The 21,470-nt window shown below is 41.4% G+C and overlaps 3 protein-coding genes across 9 annotated transcripts in view; 2 read left to right on the top strand and 1 right to left on the bottom strand.

The window, feature by feature from the left end:
• The window catches only part of LOC137249799 (zinc finger protein 892-like), a 185,026-nt gene that overhangs the window by 101,294 nt on the left and 62,262 nt on the right, over positions 1 to 21,470 (top strand). The gene's annotated exons all lie outside the window — the stretch shown is intronic.
• On the top strand, positions 4,206 to 21,265 carry LOC137249801 (uncharacterized). The gene is made up of 2 exons (XM_067781730.1): positions 4,206 to 8,147; positions 19,923 to 21,265. The coding sequence occupies exon 2, from the start codon at positions 19,928 to 19,930 to the stop codon at positions 21,176 to 21,178; it is 1,251 nt and encodes a 416-aa protein (XP_067637831.1). The 5' UTR covers positions 4,206 to 8,147; positions 19,923 to 19,927; the 3' UTR covers positions 21,179 to 21,265.
• Positions 15,040 to 19,191, bottom strand: LOC137249802 (uncharacterized). 2 transcript variants are annotated; one of them, XM_067781732.1, is made up of 3 exons: positions 19,042 to 19,191; positions 15,372 to 18,974; positions 15,040 to 15,311 (listed from the first exon to the last, which is right to left on the bottom strand). In XM_067781732.1, exon 2 carries the CDS (start codon positions 17,225 to 17,227, stop codon positions 16,862 to 16,864), a length of 366 nt encoding a protein of 121 aa, XP_067637833.1. In that variant the 5' UTR covers positions 17,228 to 18,974; positions 19,042 to 19,191; the 3' UTR covers positions 15,040 to 15,311; positions 15,372 to 16,861. The 2 variants fall into 2 exon arrangements, with proteins under 2 accessions (XP_067637833.1, XP_067637834.1); XM_067781733.1 differs by lacking the exon at positions 19,042 to 19,191 and having other exon boundaries at positions 15,372 to 18,374; positions 18,760 to 18,774.

The following is a 21,470-nucleotide window of genomic DNA, read 5'->3' as shown; positions in this document are numbered from 1 at the left end:
GATCGCGTAGTATGTTATTATCCGCAAACTATGTTTTTAAAAAATTAGTTTTACGATCAAGGATGTAATGATATGATTCGACCCCTGCACGCGACGTGTCCCCACATGACACCAATAATTTTTTTCCATCGTAACAAAAAAAAAAAAAAAATGTGGGACTGCAATCTTTCTAGGGTCCAACCCATTTCCATTGCATGAGGGGCGGAGCACTTTTAATACCACAACAATGAAGCTCCACGCTCTCTGGGAGGAATATTATTGTATAACGCATGCCAGTTATGATACTATAAGCCTTTTCAATCACTTTTTGTGTACTTTGCACTGTCAAGAATATGGTGTGCACTATAAACACCATGGCTGCACCTACAAGCTTAAACAACTTTTCTCTCAAACACTCCCGCCTCATCTAATGCTCTCAGCATTCACGCTTGTCATGATGGAACTATACAAGGTGGCAGCACGGTGAGAGCTGATTTGTACTTTTTCAATGTGATTGAAACATCAACTTCCGGCGCAGTACGATTTTGACATTAGTCCATCGATTTACAAAAACAAAGTACATGGAACTTTTATTTATGTTTGTAGGTATCCATGCTGCCACCTTGTATGATTCTGCCATGACGCTTGTGCACAATATAACTGGTGAGTTGTAGAGCAAGGGTGCCCGAGCAATTTGGACAATTGCGTTGTTGGAATTACTAAGGTTAAGTTTTTACAATAACGTCAATAAAAAGTACAACAGCGTCCTTCTTGGAATGACACAAATAATTCGAACAAAAATGGTTTCATACTAAAATGATAAAACTAAGCAAAGCAGTAAAATTCAAATTGAACAAGCGAAAATACGGAATACAATTAAAAAGCATCAAGTGCAGGCTGACCAGTAGTGAATGAATGTTGACAGATTTTGTTTAATTGTGTGGCATGAAATTCGCTTGAATTTCAAAGCAACATCTTGCGTTTTTTTCTACGGAGTCAAAGTTAATGAATATCGATCGACTGTCTTGCTTGTGTGACAAATTTTTTTAATTCCTTTGAAGTTCAAGGCATCCACAATTTTCCGTGTTATTATACGATTTGGTTGTTATTGGGAGTCATCCTTAGACAAAAGAGGCATTGGACGAGCACCCTTGTTGTAGAGCTTGATTTTCATCCAAAGTAGCATTTGTTGGCAATAATAGCCATGTTTTTTTACCCGTATATACGTCTACGTTTGCGGGTAAAAAAACGCTTATCCTCACTTACATAGACAATGTTTAGGAGACCCATCTAGCGGCAGTGGTTAAATAACTAGCTACAGAACATGTTGCACCGAAAAGCGGAGACACACACCTCTGTTGGCCATAGTGTATAATCTATAGGTGAATCGGTTGCGGTGAATAGTGGACACACACCATATATAGAGGTAGTGTAGACGTGAAACACATATTTCAGTTGCATCTGAGTATAATGCGTATTGAAATTTAGGGGTACTAATTTTCTGCGCAGCAATTTCAGAAATGTAGATAAAGTTTAACGTTTAGCAGTCCATATAAAGTTTAAACCAGATATACCGACGGACCTCCTGGTGAAGTAATTTCCACAATTTTTTTTAATACCGTTCTTTCAACATATACGGACCAATTCTAAATATTCTCGCGGAATTTTGTTCTCGCGGATTTTTTTATTCCCGCGGAAAAATTCCTCCAATTCTTTTCTCCTAGGGAGAAGAAAAATTGGGGAATAGGAAATTCGAATTTTCGAAGTCAGCTGTTTTGTCAATTGAAATTTCGTTGCGCATTTCTTATTTTGTTTAAAAAATTGAAACGTTTAATTATTGTTGCGAATTTGTTTGAAATTAAGAAATAAGGTATAAACAATGCACATTATTGCATTTCATGTGGTATACACTGAAATGAGTAATGAATTGGTGCCACAGTAACATCAACAGAGGAGCATAAGAAGAAGACGGCGGGTTAACACAAATCCGCCGGAGTTACCTGCTTTCATTCTGCAAAGCAATTTTCTGGAGGCCACGTCGAGTTGAGTTCGCCTTTCGCCATATGCCAAAATCTAATTAAGCCTTCTTAAAAAATCCTTGCGCAATTTCTGGATGGCTGCATCAAATATACAAAGAGCTCTTCCGTTGCTTATTATATACTTTTCGACTTAAAATAAAGAATATTGTGGTTGCTGTTGTTGTTGTATTAACAGTGAGAATATTTTGGCGCAAATTTGTACAAATAAGTGTTCTTTCTTAAAAGAACCAATTTCCTTTAACTATTTTGATGCATTCCCTTTAATTTAACTAGCGAAAAAACTCCTATGAAATGGCACAGAAATCTCCCTCTCCATCACATTCATAATACCTAATTTTCTCCCATAACCGGTTTCCTCTTTTTCGAACATTGTTCAGAATAGGAGGAAAGGGAGAAGTGAAAAAACTCTCAAGGAATTTTTATTTATAATACGAGGAATGGGAGAAGGGAAAAAACTCGCATGGAATTTTCGTTTAGAATTGGGCTGAAAATATTATAGAAATTAGGATAAATTAAAAAAAAAATATTTTTTAAACGATTTTGTAGCGTGTACTACATGTAGTACGCTCGGCACATACACAAGGAAAAAGTAGTAATTTTTGGTTATATAGGTAAAATCGTTTTTATTCTTCTAGAGTACTTATTCAGACCAATTCTAAATATTCGCGCGGAATTTTGTTCTCGCGGATTTTTTTATTCCCGCGGAAAAATTCCTCCAATTCTTTTCTCCTAGGGAGAACAATAATTGGGGAATAGGAATTTCGAATTTTCGAAGTCAGCTGTTTTTTCAATTGAAATTTCGTTGCGCATTTCTTATTTTGTTTAAAAAATTGTAAAGTTTAATTATTGTTGCCAATTTGTTTGAAATTAAGAAATAAGGTATAAACAATGCACATTATTGCATTTCATGTGGTATTCACTGAAATGAGTAATGAATTGGTGCCACAGCAACATCAACAGAGCAGCATAAGAAGAAGACCGGCGGGATAGCACAAATCCACCGGAGTTGCCTGCATTCATTCTGCAAAGCAATTTTCTGGCGGCCAAGTCGAGTTGAGTTCGCCTTTCGCCATATGCAAAAATCTATTTAAGCCTTCTTAAAAAATCCTTGCGCAATTTCTGGATGGCTGTATCAAATATGCGAAGAGCTCTTCCGTTGCTTATGATATATTTTTCGACTTAAAATAAAGAATATTGTGGTTGTTGTTTGTTGTTGTATTAACAGTGAGAATATTGTGGTAGAATGTAAATACATATTTTAGCACAAATTTGTACAAATAAGTGTTCTTTCTTAAAAAAACCAATTTTCTTTAACTATTTTGATGCATTCCCTTTAATTAAACTAGTGAAAAAGCTCCTATGAAATGGCAGAGAAATCTCCCTCTCCCTCATACTCATAATACCTGCTTTTCTCCCGTAACCGGTTTCCGCTTTTTCGAACATTGTTCAGAATAGGAGGAAAGGGAGAAGTGAAAAAACTCACAAGGAATTTTTATTTAGAATACGAGGAATGGGAGAAGGGAAAAAACTCGCACGAAATTTTTGTTTAGAATCGGGCTGATTATTTCATTTAAAGTTAAAAACTGAAAACAAAAAATGTGTTGTTTTTTTTTTTAATTTTTTTTTTTTACTCTAGTGCCGAGCATACTACATGTAGTAAGCCAGCAAATAAATCAACAAAAATCACATATACTTAATTGGGTTTTACAATTCCATTACTGGTGTACCTCAATTTCTACAACTATTTTTAATAAAAATATACAAAAAACAGAACAAAACAAAATAGGCTTAAATATTTTTGTCTTACCGATTACGCGACATCCTTACACTTTTGATAATTTCACAAAACTCGCATTTTTGATATTAAAAAAGGCAATCAAGGAATGGCAAAAGAAATTTTTTTCAAAGCCAACTATGATGCCTGTCAGTAGCACAGCGACAGGTTGGTTACTTAGTTTAAATTATTGTTTACGAAATATTTTGAAAATAACAGGTGTACTACATGTAGTACGCTCGGCATATCTGGGTTAAGCGTATATGTATATAGATGTAAAAAAACTGGATTTCTTTTCTGCCTCTTTTCCAGCATAGAGTAAATAGCACTTATGGCGCGGATGTTCAGGCCGATTATATCGATATCGTCAGCATACACCAGCAATTTCGCGTTTTATAGAATATATTCCAGATCGTTTTAGTTCCGCAGCTTCAATTTTTTTCCAGCATTAAATTAAAGAAATACGCGGCCACCCTGTCTGAAACCTCCTTTAGTTTCAGACGGCTCGGAGAGGTCCTTCCCAATTCTGACTGAGATGACTGTGTTACTCAAGGTCATTTCGACTGTCTCATAAGTTTTGCGGGGAAACAAAACTCAGACATAGCGGCATAAAGGCAGCTGCCAAAGGCGACTTCAAATTCGCCTAAAAAGTTACGTTAGGTTAAACTATTTGGTCCGTGAGGATCTCACATAGACTGAATGAGTCCATGGTGTTACCAGAAATTTACTCAATGACCAAACTGAACAACTCTATCAGAAACCAGGACCTGTTAGAAGCTTTCTAGGACCTATGCTACCTGCTGCTTCTAGATTTGATAGATATACTAAAAAAGGGTTTTTTCCAAGATTTGGTGCATAATGAAAATCTGGTCAATGGTAGACTTACTAGGTTTGAAGTCGAACCGATAAAGTTCAATCAGCCGATTCACGGTGGGCTATAGTATTTCGCACAATACATTTTAGTGGACCTTATATTACTTATATTACTAAGAAGGCTGATTCCGCTATAGTTGGTGCAGTTTGGAGGATGCCCTTCTTGGTAAAGATCACTTAGATTCCAATCTTCGGCAATGCACTCGTTCGATCATATTTTGAATAGAAGTTGATGCATGCGCCTTACCAATTTCTCGCCGACGTATTTCAAAAGCTCCGCAGGCAATCCTTGTTATTTCCTAATCTGTTTATTGATATTCAAAGCCGTATTATTATTCCATCATGATCAATTGTGGACTGGAAATCATTATCTTCGCCGGAGGTTTTGTCGCTCTTTCCATTTAGAAGCACCCAGAAGTGTTCCCTCCGTAATTTAAGCTCCCTCTAGACATCGATTACCCGGCCATAGCGGTTAGTTTTGCAGGAGCCAACATTTGGAATAGGCTCTTATTCGGAAAAACAATTTGACTCCTTGGGTGCAACGCGATAGAGGTAAAAAAAAACTTTTTAAACAAATAACAGTCCTTTTTACTTCAGAGATATAAATTTACATCTATATAAGACACTTCAACTAGCATAGAATTGCCTTGAACTAATGTTGAAACTAGACCGCGCAATTCGTATGCAAGAGTTAAGCTTCCATTACTCATACTTCGCATTGACATGACTTCACTTGGCAACTTAGTATACTTACCAAGGGTTGTCATTTCAGTGTAACCCCATTTAATTTGTTGCGTCCCTCCCACAAATTGTTATGCTCAGAGCAGATCCTTTCAGCAATAGTGCTCCGTACTCTCTTGCTCCAAGGTGTTGAACCTAACCGTGGTGCAGAGAAATAGTTTTCTACGTGTGACGGTAACGAATCTTTTTAAGGACGGTCACATTCATGTCAATGTGTCACATGCAAAGGATGATTGCGTTGGACGGCGTGTTCTTGGCTAGTTCCCAACATTCGTCGACCTCGTTTTTTCTTCAGAACTTTTGTGGCACCTTACCTTTCACGCCCCAAAACATCCCGTAGTTTGCGCCTTAGCGCCAGCAACGGTGCCACCCGCTCACACGGCCGCTCCAACCCATCACTGCAATCACCGTAGCATGGACAAAAGCAATGTCGATTACCAGCCCCTGCCCCTGTCTTCACCCACTCCATCCGGCACTAGCACGCAAATAGATCATAGAAACATACTCTTAGTCCCTATCACTATGTGCAGCGCCTGCCAGTACAGAATATTTATGTTTACGTCATCCGCCCAGTGTAGTTCCTGCCTTGGACGATGTCATTTTCCTAGCACATGCTACCCAGCCTTATACAACCCAAGCGCAATCACCCGTATCTTACCACCAGAGTGCCGATGTGTTATCTGTTGCACTTCAGAATACTGCAATTAAACTGCAATGGGCTAACTGGGCAAACCACGGAGATATTCGACTTCATGAAGTGGCAAAACATCTGCATAGCTGCGATCCAAAAGACTAAGCTCACTGCAAAATCTGGTTTGCAGACCTGCTCTGGCTATAACGTCGTCAAGAGGAAATGAGAGAGATGTTGTCGGATCAAATAGAGGACACGGCGTTCTGCACAATAAACTAGGACGCCCCCACACGAATGATAGGAAATTGTCATAGCTCGCCAGAGATATACATCGTAAGCTCAAGACTTGTAAACTGCGTCAGCTGGCAGCCGATGGTAACATTGGCACTCGACCACCTACCCATACCATTCTTACTTGGACGATCACCCGATTTTATCACATTTGAGAAATGCACTTTCATAAACTTCAAAAAAGGAAAGTGGAAATAATATTGAGCATGCACATATAATTTTTCGCTGCCCTCCCAATCCCGAATGATCTGTTCCAACCATCTTTTCAATTGCAATGTCGAACCAACGCCTCAAACACCATTATCGCTCCAGTGCAACCCTCTTGAAACAGCAAGTTTTATCGAACTCCCGTTAGAGGATATTGATGACAATTTATGAGTAGTCGCATCTATTGCATGGAACAAAGCGCTGCTACAACAAACACTGGCATCTTCTACCAAGGCGTTGTTTCAAATGCGGGAGCGGGAGTTTCAAATGCTGGCTGATGGGAATATTGCTCGAAAATTCTAAAAGAAGAGCTGGCGTGTGACGAAAGGTTTCAAGACCGACGCAATTGTAAACCTCACTTATCCGCGGCGAATCCTGTTTCACTAACAGACGATGCTCTGGCGACCCCAAGCTCCTCATGTTGTTGTTGTAGCGATAAGGTTGCTCCCCGAAGGCTTTGGGGAGTGCTATCGATGTAATGGTCCTTTGCCGTCTACAGATCCGGTACGCTCCGGTAACACAGCATCATTAAGGTTCTAGCCCGACCATCTCGGGAACGATTTTTATGGCCACATTAAACCTTCAGGCCATCCCTCGCAAGAGCCTCGTCTGTTAGTGAAACAGGATTCGCCGGCGGACAGGTGAGGTTGATAATTGGGTTTGGAGAAGCTATATATTGCGCTGGCAACCTGAAGGGTTGCGCTACACAGCCCCATGAATCTGGCATTTTAGTCGCCTCTTACGACAGGCATACCTACCGCGGGTATATTCTGACCCCCTACCCCGAGTCATTCAAAATCAAACGGGACTTCAGAGTGAGGTTTCTTTAACCTGCAGCTGGAAAACATAATCGGACCAGTAGAACTAACCCGCTCAATTGCTGACGTTAGCTATTAATATTGATATCAACAACAAACAAGGAAGTTCTGCTTTGTGGGTCTTGTGGTAAAAGAGAGCAATAAGAAGTACATACTTTGTTTAGGCCAGCAGGCTAACCCCAAAGGAAAATTAAGGGCCGGCCACCCTAATGCAATTTAATACAAAACCGCTTATTTATTACGTCCGTTAGCACAGATACTAAAAGCAAAATTGACGTTTCGTTAAGTTACCCCGCCAAAGGCCTGTTAGCTTTGGGGGTAAACGGAATGCGTGGAAAGGGAACTCGTCCATTTGGATTAAAGCCGCAGCAGGATACGCAAGCTCCGATCGTCACCGCCAGAACGCAGAGTCCCCGCATATATTAAAAAGGTAAAACTGTAGCAAGTGCATGTTTGCTTTTTAAACTCAAGTTCTAATATTTTTCTATTTCACATTCCTTTGAAATAAAATACTAGTGTAATTTTTAATATTAATCATTGCCTTTTATTTCTAACCCCCCTGAGAGAAACTAATCTGGAAGCCGCCAGCTTACGTTTTCATGGTCCATCAGCGCCAGTAAGGGAAGCAAGCCTAGAGGAAATACAGTCCACTAACCAAAACCATAATATTCATCACGTTTGTAATCGTTGAGTACACAGCCATTCCGGACAACAACGGAATTTGTACAGCGTTAGAGTTCACAGCTCATCACTGAAGAATTTCATCAAATCACTTCAAAGCGTTTGGTTAAAAGGTATGTGCTCAAATTAAAAGTGACATAAATAAAAAAGTGTTTAAGTTTTTCATTTAAATCACATGCGGTGATAAAAGATTTGCTAAAAAAGTGACACAAACGAAAAGTGTAAAAAATAAACAGTGTTATTACAAAGCCTTTTGTCTATCAGATACTCTCCCCCACCCGTGGTAAGAGGTATTGGACACAGCCTAAGGCTAGCAGTCAGTGGCATAAAATCTTAGTAACTTTCCTTAAAACGTTCCACTGCACTGCACTTTCGGTTCTTGCAACCATCGCGTTTATAAATCATTAAACATATTTTGAGCTTAATCGTGACAAAAGGTGCTTGTCCAACTTCTATGACACCAATGTGGTCGTTCTTAGAATATTGAAAAAATCGCTAACACAGTGCTTTCTGCTCGTTAAAAATTTAAACGCGCAAACACAAACGCTCATATTGCAACAGACCAGTTATTGGCTCTAGCTACACGCGTTAATTGTGGCAAGCAAACTTTTCTTTGAACACTTAGCACCAGCAATATTCATTTTAGCGGAGGAGACATAACCTCACATATTATATTGCACACCGGTCACATATACAGGCTCACTGTGTTTTCCTTTTAAATGCAATATCTTCTTTTTCTTTAAAATCAATATAAATTGGGATCGAGTCGTTTAATCCTCACATTTATATTCGATTTTTTTGTTCACTGTATTTTTATATCACATATTTATCATACTTATATCACACACACGTATATAATTATTTTTCATAAAATCTGGTATTCAGTGGCGAAGAGCTGAAAATAACACTTTATTGCATATATATACATATATATTTATTTATAATAAATTTTAAAAAGATCATAAAGAGGTGATTCCAAAATTTTTCTTTTGCGTAAAATTTTTTTTTTGAGTGGTGGTGTTAGGTTATTGAAACCCTTCCCTTTGCTTCTGAGCATCAAACTTAAATTTTCTAATTAGGCTCTGCATAGTAGCTATTCTCTGTTAAATATCAAACGATATGGAGAAATTCATTAAAGCAGCTGATGAGGTGGCACAGTTTGAGGCTGAGTTCAACAACAGACCTCAAGCTGAACACACAAAATATATCCTAGCCATTCTCCAAGAAGAGTTAAAAAATAATTGGAGAAAGGCAAAGCTAGCTTATGAGGATCTCTTATACTCTGAACCGGCAGAGAAAAAGGTGTTAGCGCAGGCCAAACCTAAATACCAGGCAACGTATTCCGTATATGTACGCGGCAGTTCAACCATGGCTGAACTAATAGCAAAACTAAATAAACGCGATAAGGAGGGAGAAGATACACCTGACCCAGAACACAGCATGCGACTACCTCCGTGCGATACGGATGTATTCAAAGGTGACTACCTCTCTTGGCCAACGTTCCGTGACATGTTCACGGCAATATACATACGAAATAAGCGCCTCACCCCAGTTGAGAAGTTATTTCACCTCAACCAAAAAACGCAGGGTGAGGCAAGGGATATAGTTAAAAAATGCCCCCTTACAAACGATGGGTTTGACACAGCGTGGAAGAATTTAGGGGAAAGATATGAGAATAAACGAATTCTCGTCAATACCCAATTAAAAATATTATTCAATCTTGAAAGCGTAGAAAGTGAGTGTGGCACCGCGATTAAAACACTTCAGCGGGAAATAAATAACTGCATCTCAGCTCTAAAAGCTCATCAAATTGACATAGGCAATTGGGATGCGATATTCACATATCTATGCTCCACCAAACTACCCGAGAGTACGCTAGCTTTATGGGAACAGACCATAGAGAATAAAACTGAAATATCGAAATGGGAAGATATGGATAAATTTTTATCGAATAGGTTCCAGACATTGGAAACAGTCTCGGGATTAACAGGTAGCAAAAATACCAAAGCTCCCAAACAACCACCACCCAAACATAATAATGATTCGTCTCAAAAGAAAGTAGGCGCCTACCAAGCAAATGTAGCTAGAAACACTTGCAGATGCTGTAAGAAAAATAACCAAAAGCTGTCACAATGCCAAAGCTTCCAACGGCTCTCTGTCGTAGACAGAGTGGCGTTTATAAAAGACAGTAGGGGGTGTCTGAATTGCCTCTCAGCGAAACACACAGTATCCAAATGTACGTGCTCCTTTAATTGTAGCATTTGCCATCTCAGGCATCATACACTCCTGCATATTCAACAAAATGCGGGCACGAGTGCAAGACCAACCACAACCCAACAAGCACAGTTAGATCAAAGACCATCTACTTCGGCACAGGCTCAGGCCCAACGTCAGTTTGCCACGGCAAATAATCAACCAACCAACTTCAATTCCTGTTTTGCGAATACAAGCAAAGGGGTTCTATTAGGCACTGCGCAAGTCAATATATTTTATAACAATGAACACTTTTCGGCCCGCGCCCTAATAGACTCCGGATCAGAGTGCTCGTTCATTTCGGAACGACTTAAGAAAAGGATAAATTTGCCCTGTCGGAAGCTAAATGCACAAGTGTCAGGGATAAACAACACGGTGTCAGCCCAAGTGAAAGAGGCATGCTTCATTCAGTTGCGGTCATCAATAAACCCGAATGTACGCATACACACTACAGCATTGGTTTTAGCCCAGCTCACCGGCAATCTGCCATCCTGTCAAATTGGCCCCATGACACACCAAGTTTTCCCGGACTTGGTGCTAGCAGATCGGAGGTTCTTTGTAAATGAACAAGTAGATCTTATTTTGGGTGGGGATATTTACGCGCAGATAATGCTAGGCGGTATACGGAAAAATGTTTTAGGCACCCTCCTTGCGCAGGAAACAGTATTTGGCTGGATATTAACTGGCCAAACGGAAGCGGCCAGCCCAGCCGGCAGGTGTGTGTCATTTTTTAATGAGGTATCACTGGATAAACAAATAGCGTCATTTTGGGAACTGGAAGACATTCCCAAAAACCATATTTATACCAAAGAGGAAAATTACTGCGAGGAGTTGTATCAAAAAACCACCAAAAGAAATGAGGATGGCAAATATATCGTGTCTTTGCCTTTTAAGCAGGAATTTAAAAAGGGTATCTCATTAGGACCGTCGCTAAAGAGCGCGTGCTCACAATTTTTCAGAAATGAAACCCGGTTAGCCAAAAATCCCGAATTGCAGACGGAATATAACCGAGTCGTATCAGAATATGAAACATTAGCTCATATGGCACGAGTAGAAGAGCATGTTCCGGCAGATACATGCGACACCTATTTTTTACCCCATCACGCAGTAATTAAGGAAGAAAGCACCACCACTAAAGTGAGAGTTGTATTTAACGCCTCCTGTCCCACTGCTAATGGAATCAGTTTAAATGATGTCCTTCATTCAGGCCCAGTCCTTCAGAGTGATCTAACAATTCTCATACTCCGTTGGAGATTGTTCCGATACGTATTCAACAGTGACATCGAAAAGATGTACCGGCAGATATTGCTAGAGCCCAGGGACACCAGGTATCAACGCATCGTCTTCAGGTCATCCACCAGCGAACCCATCAGCATATACGAATTGAAGACGGTGACCTTCGGAGTAAACTGCGCGCCCTACCTGGCCATAAGGACCCTTCTTCAACTAGCAGAGGACGTAGAGGAAACCTATCCCATCGCATCGGACATCCTACGACAGTTTATGTATGTCGACGACGTTTTAGCGGGCGGACACACCATTGCCACCGCCACGAAGGCACGGGACGAAATCCAAGCGGCATTACAATCAGCCGGCTTCTCCCTCAGGAAGTGGACTTCAAATTGCGATCAACTATTGGAAGGTATTCCAAGATCGCACTTATTAAATGAAAACTTCTTAAACTTTGAGGATGCTAGCATGGTTAAAGCCTTAGGGATCAGGTGGAATGCCCACTCTGACTATTTCTATTTTTCTACGAAACCCATAGACAACCAAGTCGTGTTCACAAAGAGAACAATATTGTCTGCTATAGCAAAATTATTTGATCCACTAGGTTGGCTAGGACCATTCATTATTACCTCGAAAATCATAATGCAAGGTATTTGGCTGGAAGGCACGGGCTGGGACGAAGCCGTATCTCCCGCGATATTAGACAGATGGCATGATTTTTTAGAAAGCTACCGAAATATTGAAAGCATTCGTATACCCCGTTGGGTACAGTTTTCCCCGGTAGCGAGCAGCGAACTACATGGCTTTTGCGACGCTTCCGAGAAAGCATACGCAGCCGCAATATACCTGAGGGTACAAATCGAGAACCATGTGTTCGTAAGTCTGCTCTTCGCAAAAACCCGAGTAGCCCCGGTCAAGACTATATCTCTACCCCGCCTTGAACTATGTGGTGCGGTTCTGCTAGCAGAAATAGTAGAGTCAGTCGCAAAAAACCTCAATTTTAACATTTCTACAACCTATCTATGGACGGATTCGACAATCGTCCTGGCATGGGTTCGCAAACCCCCATGCTCGCGGTCCACTTTCGTTGCCCATAGGGTGACAAAAATAATTGACAAAGTAGGGAAGGAAAACTGGCTTCATGTCGACTCGGCATCAAACCCGGCAGATCTCGCAAGTAGAGGTATACCCGCTGAAGATCTTATCAACAAAGCCCTGTGGTGGGAGGGCCCTTCTTGGCTTCATGAAGATAGCTCAAATTGGCCTACTCAAGAAACAGAATATACCACCACGTCAGAAGAAAAGCGGGTCCAGGTACACTCATCAATAGCAGATACAGACTCTGATATCCTCACAAGATTTTCTGACCTCTCGAGAGCTTTGAAAGTACTATCCTACGTCTGGAGATTCTTTCAAAGAACTAACCCAAAAACAAGAGCCTCATTTCAGGCGAATTCTTGCTCAATTTCGTCGAGCGAAATAAAAGCAACGACCCAACGTCTGATTGTTATCTATCAAAAGAGGCATTATGGGGAGGAGTATGCAGCTTTAAAATCTAAAAAACTCATAGGAGCAAAGAGCGAGGTACTACCACTGAACCCATTCTTAGATGAAAGGGGGGTTATGAGGGCAGGCGGCCGCCTCGAAGCTTCCGAAGATATCCCGTACAATGAGCGACATCCAGTCATTTTGCCGTATAACTGCCAGTTGTCGCGTCTTTTTGTAAAGTTTATCCATAGGATCTCACTCCATGGGGAAAACCAACTTATGCTACGCCTCATCCGTACGCAGTATTGGATACCACGGGTCAAGAACATGATAAAATCGACAATCCACAATTGCAAGGAATGCACGATTTACCGAAAACGTGTTCAAACCCAGCTAATGGGAATTTTACCCAAGGAGAGGACTACGTACTCACGGGCATTCACAAACACAGGAGTTGATTTTGCGGGACCCTTCGATATAAAGAACTTTCGAGGGCGAGGTTGTAGAGTGTCGAAGGGGTATGTGTGCTTGTTCGTTTGCTTTGCAACGAAAGCGATTCACCTGGAACCCACCTCCGACCTCAGCACCCAATCATTTTTAGCAGCATTTGCGAGGTTCGTATCGCGAAGAGGCTGCCCTAGTAAAATGTTTTCCGACAATGGCACGAATTTTGTCGGAGCTTCGAGAGCACTTAAAGCGGAAATGAGGGAATTCCTACAAAATGCCCGCGATAACACCCTATCCAGGTATTCCCATCAATCCTTATCGTGGCACTTCATTCCCGCATCAGCTCCTCACATGGGGGGACTGTGGGAGGCGGGAGTGAAAAGTTTTAAAAGCCACTTCACAAAAATCGCTTCAAGTTGCAAATTCACCTTTGAGGAGTTTGCGACTTTGCTATGCAGGATCGAAGCCTGCCTCAACTCCCGACCATTGAGCCCTGCGTCAAACAATGCATCAGACCTGGAGCCACTAACCCCAGGTTACTTTCTGGTAGGAGGACATCTCTTAGCTCCACCAGAACCTGACGCCAGCGAAAACTCTGCCTCCATCATAAATCGATGGCAAAAGTTAAAATCCCTACATCACTCCTTCTGCAAGAGGTGGAAATCGGAATACCTCTCTGAATTGCAGAAAAGAAATAAATGGAGATTTCCCAAAACGAACCTAAAAATCGGGGACCTGGTCGTAATCAAGGAGGACAATTTGTCTCCAAACGAATGGAGACTCGGACGGGTGGTCAAATTACACCTAGGACCTGACGATCGCGTCAGGGTGGTCGATATCATGACGATGAAAGGCCAGATAACCCGACCCTTGGTGAAACTCATCATTTTACCACACCATCGCGATGAGGCAGAAGAATCTGCTGCATCCAGTTAAGAATTTTGCCGATAGTATGCCACTTCACGAAAGACCAAAACAATGATTCCACCTCGTGAACATAGGCAACTTATCAATCTGGTGGAATTTTACCCAATAATCAATACACCCCAAAGGAATTTATTCACATCATCACCAGAATATCCGAGTAATATTCGTGGTCTCAATTATCGTAATTTTCGAACTACAATTCCCAGAAGAAGGGGAAGTAAGCGCCTTGTAGCGTTAAGATAACCTTGATAGTGCATGAGAAAACGACTAACAAAATGTTTGTCTTCCTCTAATACGGGGGAAAACCTGAGGTTTGTTTTTAAAATTATCAATTTGCTATTGTTAATTCGGCTTCATTCTCAAAGGGTTATTAAAAGGGCGAACTTCTTACAAAAATAAAACTCCTTGTATGCCTAGAAACACGCCAACTTATTAAATAGTTATGCATACCTCCGCATAACAAACTATTAATTTGCTGGATGAATGCATAATTTTACGCGAATATCGATGTACTGAACTATGAATTTGTTTAGAGGGGGTATGCTGGCTGAATTCAGCTAACAATTATAACTTCGTAGCACTTAATGTATGGACAGCCCTTCTAACTGGTCTGATTACCGCTTTAGAATAAGAACTAATAAGCAACTTTTGGAAATATTAACCAGCGGTGGTAGTGGGTTTATTACTAACGTATCAACATTCACAAAATTAATTATCTAAATGTTTCATTAGGATTTGGTTTCGCTTTGCGTAACTCACCGACTGTGCGAATGTATCATTTAGCCGCGCTGAACGAATTGTAACCGCCAACTGCTTGTTTTATCAGCCCTTCTCCATTTAGCTACGCTGAGATATATGTATACTTATTTTTACATTGTCCATACTCTCCACTATGTCCTGCAAGTCTACGAAACGTTGGTAGATTCTATCTTCTGAAGAAAAAAAATGTATCATTGGTATGCATGATAATACCAACACAGCTGCGGACTTACCTCCCCTGGGGAAGACCAGTTCCATTCTTGCCAACACCCACGACCAAAATATACGTAGCTTGAGAACAACGGATTTTTGTCTGTCAGAATTAAAGTCAACATTAGGTGACAACAGCAGCTGTAGTGCGTCTGGAAATCGAGTAGATCTTTGCTCGCAGAAGAAGAAAAGGACAAACCCTTCATTCGTCTATAATTTGCGTTGCTGCTGCATGTGGAATAAATTAACAACAGGCGACGGTGTGGTCACAAACACACCTGCTACGACGTTATTACGATAAGGGTGAACATTGAACAATTGTTTTTCATATTTTGTTATTTTATGTGCCAATTTTTTGACGCTTTTGCTGATGCATGCCATAGCTTCGCAAAAGGGGTGCGCTCGTAGACTTGCACGTTTTATCGTCGGATATAAGCCATCCATACAATCCGTCTAAGCAAGACAAAGCGAATACCCCTAAAACTGGGAGATGCACGCGTTTTACTAATTTTCCGAGATTACTTTAAGCAAAAATTTTAAAAATTTCTTATCCAATTTTTTGACGCATTTTTAAATTTCTATTGTACGTTACCAAAATCCGTTTGCAATTTGAGCGTCGTTTTTTTTTTGTGGTTTCAGCATGCCACCGCGTGCCTGCAGCTCAATTGCTTTATTGGCTATATTAATTGACTGTTGTCGATTGCGTATGACCGCTTCGAGGTTTTGACGCAATTCCAATGTTTGACCCATCAATGTTTTGAACTCTTGTGGATACTTCGGACCTATTTCATTAACCATTGCAGAGATGTTTCATGCAATTGTCGTTGATATTTGGTTGATGTTCGTAATTTTGACGGCTCAGTCAGATAATTGATGGGAACAGGAGCTAGTAATGTTAACATTTGTATGCGATTTTGTGGTTCCGCCAATTCGATTAACGTCTCCACAGTTAAGATACTTTCAAGTGTTATTTGCAATTCCATATCGGTGCGTGGAGTCTTTGCCGCATCTGCATATCAACCCTCACTAATGCGTGGCACAAGCGCGTGTATATAGGGTGTGGATATTTTAAGATCGGCCTTAGCAAAAATTGAACGCGTAGTTTGTATGTATTTTAATTTCACCGATAAATGCACAGATTGCATACACTGACGGAAATGATTGATATGTGGATATTGTAGAGACGGTGTGGATACTACAGCAATGGATAAAAACAGCAATAGCTAATAACATTGTAACCTAGTCCACTTTACGCTCCTCGTCATCACCTGCAGTTTTTGTCATATCGATTATGGTAGCCCACGCGCTGTGCAATATTTCCAACCATTCGGCGGAAACTTCAACATGTTTGGCCCAACAATCGGTGCGTACCGATTTGAGCGTATGCAATGCTGCCTGTGCTGAGCCCGTATTTGCAAGTATTGTTGTATCAATGGATGATTTATTAACAATTTAACGCACTATGGGTGGTCATAAAAACTATTGGTGGTAAAATAGTGAGTGCACATTTTGGTTAACACAACGTTGTAAGATCTTCGACACATTGTAAACCGCTAGCAACTAACATGCTATTATCTTCAGCCAATATAGAAAAGAATGATTGTGATGTGCTATTTTTGGCAGCTAATTCTTGTTTAAATGGTACTGGTATATTAAAAACGGCATAGACATGTGACATACCGGGCACAATCTCGCCACTCTCACCACCTTCACACAAATTTTCGATTTCGGTTTGTAAATGCGCATTATTGGTGTAGTCCGAGTTTTTATGTTCAATGCGATATTGTTCATGTCTTAATTGTAAATCCTGTTTGGCGGCGTAAATGGGTTGCTTCAATATTTCCATGCAAAGTAATCGTACCAGCAGTTCATCACGCATTTATATTTGTCGATGTAAAACATTACATAATCCAATAGTTACTGTTTTGTTTTTAATCAATTGCTTGCGCGCCCAATCGGAATCGAAAATTGTAAAGAGCAACATTGACAGTTTTTGTGTTTTCCGAAGTACGTGTGCTACACAACGCTTGCATACAAATCTCGAATATCATATGAAAGGGATCAGCTGATGGTGAACCATGTGAAATGTTGTTGTTAGTCTCATAAGCACTAGCACTGCCACCTTCCGCACCAGTTGAACTAGTGTTTACATATGCGGCAAAACCTTCATCTTTCAACCATAATGAGCCCGCATATAATATTCGTGACCATGATGATAAATAATGCGTTTTACATTCATGGTATAATTGTGTACTATTCGTTTTGTATGTCATTTATCAAGGGATGATACGATTAGCTGATATACGCGTCGTAGGCCGTCCAAATCGCGTGCTACACCAGAGCCAATCCAGGCGGAACATACTTCATAAGCGGCCGCTGTTACAGGTGAAGGGGTGTCGGTGAGAAAGCTGGACGTAAAGCGGCACCAACCTGCGCTTGAAATTGTTCGAGTAGTAAATGTCCTGGAGACTCCGGCTCTGGTACGTTTGCAAACCGGTCGATTATTTCTTGCAGTGTACGCAAACCTTCTAAGCGTATTGACCCAACAGCACCGTTGTTGCGGTGCAACTCCGGACCCACAGCTGTGATGAGTGCATTCAAAACTCGGCCGACGCATCGATGTACATCCGCGTTAGATTGCGAAACAGATAGCAATAATAAATCTGGCATATTTACGATGCGTGTTGTTTTTTTAGCGGTCGTCACACAACTTGCAGCAGATGAATTCTCAGCATGTCTACGCTCTAAATATTCTTCCACGTCATCCAAACTGGTACTATCTCTATGCAAACGCTGCCTTTATTGCAGTAGCTGCTGAATGCTCCTGAACGTCATAGCCGCACATTATATTGACTAAGCCGGGCCTAATGTCAGTAGCACTAATACAGCAACGGTAAGGGACACCATAACGCTCCACGGATGGTGATGAAGATCCAAACATTCATTCTTACTCCAATCTTGCTAACCACAATTGCTGAGTCCACAACATTAAATTCAAGTTGTGCAAAATCAATGAGTTTGCATATCTGGGTCATCACGATACGAATGGATAATTTTGTCAGTAAGTTTATCTTCTAAGAATTCATAGCATGTGGAAATATAAATCCTATTATGGCTACAGCTAGTGCAGGCAGAAGGAACATCAATAAGCACACAGTCTACATTTTTAACAAAAAGTATTTTCACGGAATACACCAAACACCTAAAGCTAACTACAGATATTAAAACTCCCATAAGCATTACTACCAATGATATATTGAGTATAACGTTGTGAAATGCTCACAAACGCACCCATCCTGTTGCTTCTCATTTGGCCATGAGGGCCTAGAGGCCTATACCAAGTAATAGACCACCAGATAGCAAAAATATGAAATGTAGCAAGAAAATCAAATATTTTACACATGAGCTAACCTCAATGAAATTTTGCAATATTCGTGGATGCATGTTACGTATTTCGATGCCACTATATCCGCCACCTCCCCCAGGATGACGACAGTCATTCATATCGACTTCGGCAAACTTCCGTGGTACTTGGTACTTAATGTTTTATCTTGTTTTTCTTTGTAATAGCTCGTGGGCTTATTTTAAATAAATTTCGTCATCAAGGTACTTGCAAAAACATTGTCCTGAAAATATAAGAATCAGATATTAAACAAAGTGATGGTAATAAGAAATTACAATCAATTTACTAACCTTACCGCTGCTATGCCACCGTAGACACCGCGTGGATTTTTTCACAATGACATTTCTCCATTCAGGAAATGCCTTACCTTACAAACTGCCAACACCCAGGGCCGCAATTAATGAGCACTTGACTCACCCTGCACCATTTTAGGCCAAAAAGCCAAATGTACCAAATATTCTGATAGATCGTTAATAGCAAATAAGACGTTGCTATTCAATGAAATACCAATTCAGAACTTAGGCCAACTCGTTTACTAATGAATGTATGAGGTGAAAAATTGGTACAAGGGAAGGGGTAATAACCGATTAAACCACCAGTATAATAATGTCCACACATTAATCCAGCAAAGTTTTGCACCTTGTTGGTGCCCGGTAAAAGCGCTCTCGTCAGTCCACGTCATCTGACTAGTCATTTTACGATCATGGGTTGTATTCATAGTCACTTTTGCATGGGCGTGGTAAAGTTTTGTGAACAAATTTTTGTTGGTGGGAGCCCAGGGTGGTTTATAGTAAACATCACCACCATTTATAGCAAGGCTCTGCACTTTAAAATACACCCAAACCCCAAATCTTGAGCTTTGTTTCTCAGTTTTGTATACCTAAATTTGTATACCTAATTTTGTATATCTAGATTTGTATACCTAAGTTCGAAATTTGTACACCGGGTTCTGAAATTTGTATACCTAAATTTGTATACCTGTTTCTAAATTTTGTATACCTAATTTTGTATGCCGTATACCTCATTTTGTATACCGAAATTTGTATACCGGGTTCCGAAAAATTTTATAAGTCACAATTTTGAGGTAATCTCGTCACTCAGCCACAACCAGATATTTTTTTTGAAAAATAATCGACACGTATATAATATGACTTAATGAGTCTAATTGCAGGCATCATGACCCGCTACGGCCAATTGCGCAAGGCATATGAAAAAAGGGCCAGCTATTTCAAGGTCCCATGCCATTTGTGTTCGGCTAGGCATCCGATCCGTTTATGCCCAGTCTACCGTTCAAAGACGCCTGAGGAACGGATGCGCGAAGCTCTTCTGGGCAATTATTGTGGCAATTGCCTCTCCATGGCGCATCGCACGGCTGGTTGCACAAGCAACGGGAGATGTCGACGATGTGGCGAGAAACACCACACCACCCTTCACGTGGATGAGCAAACCAAAGCCTCACGTGAGCCGTACAAGTCGTGGAGCGTACAGGTAGAGGAGGAAGAACGCGATAACCTCGAAGGGGCGTTATCACTATACGCCTCCGATATTGAGGCGGAGGAAATGGGACGAGAAATCACGGAGAGGGACACCTATTCTCAACCGGCCAGCATGGTCCAAGAGAGATCGGAACCACTGCCCTTCCGACTCTCCGATAGACCGGAACCACTGCCCTTCCGACTATCAGGGGGATCGGAACCACGGCTCTTCCGACCCCTGCTACAACATGAGCGCCAACAGTCGAACAGAACCCCCCACCGTCGTCGCCGACACCGACAACGCCCCCAGCTGGCCAACAACAACACAAATCGCCGTCACGAAGCCATCACGACCAGCCTGCCTCGCTCTACGCCGACCGCCGCCGATTCTCGAGGAGTCATTGCCACTCGCCAGCTAAGGACGCCGCTAACGTTCCGCAGTGGACGTACAGGGCTGGACCCCGTCGCTGGACCGGTACTGCGGCCCATGATCTCGCTTTCGCCGACCGCTATCGTCAAAATAGAAGCTGGAGGACGACTACATCTGGTGCGAGCATTGATCGATGTTTGTTCGCCGTCAACCGTCATATCGGCCGACTTGGTCCGGGATCTGCGGCTGGACGAAACTCGAGTGGGTAGCCAGACAGGCTGTGTGGTGTGTCTGCGGGGGAAGCACGGCGATAACAAACGCATTGCGACCCATGCCGTCGTCACACCACATTTCCACCGAGTGGCGCCTAGTCACAGCCTGGATGCAGCCATCGCGGCTATGTATACACACATCTGTCTCGCCGATCCAAAATTCTACGTCGCGTCGCCAGTACGCCTAGTTCTCGGGGCAGACGTATATGCCGACATTATTCTAAATCAAGTTCTGCCAGCGTCATTCGGCCCGCTCTTGGCGCAAAGCACGATATTCGGCTTCGTGCTTTCTGGAGTATCTAGAGCCTAAATGGTCGCAGATAAATATCAAAAAAATGAAATTTGAATTTGAATTTACATTATGAATTTTGTAATAAAGAATATGTTATACTTTGAACTCATGCGTACAGTCTGTCCATCCACAAATTTCTCATCTTTCTCCCTCTAGATATTGTCTACTCTAGCAGCAGAGCCAGGCGAGGTTGCGTACCGCAAGGGGGCCGGCATGTTTAGGCCAGCAGGCTAACCCCAAAGGAAAATTAAGGGCCGGCCACCCTAATGCAATTTAATACAAAACCGCTTATTTATTACGTCCGTTAGCA

The sequence above is a fragment of the Eurosta solidaginis genome, chromosome 4 (genome assembly GCF_040869045.1).
Source record: "Eurosta solidaginis isolate ZX-2024a chromosome 4, ASM4086904v1, whole genome shotgun sequence".
Lineage (NCBI taxonomy): Eukaryota > Metazoa > Arthropoda > Insecta > Diptera > Tephritidae > Eurosta > Eurosta solidaginis.
This window is presented reverse-complemented; position numbering and strand designations above follow the sequence as displayed.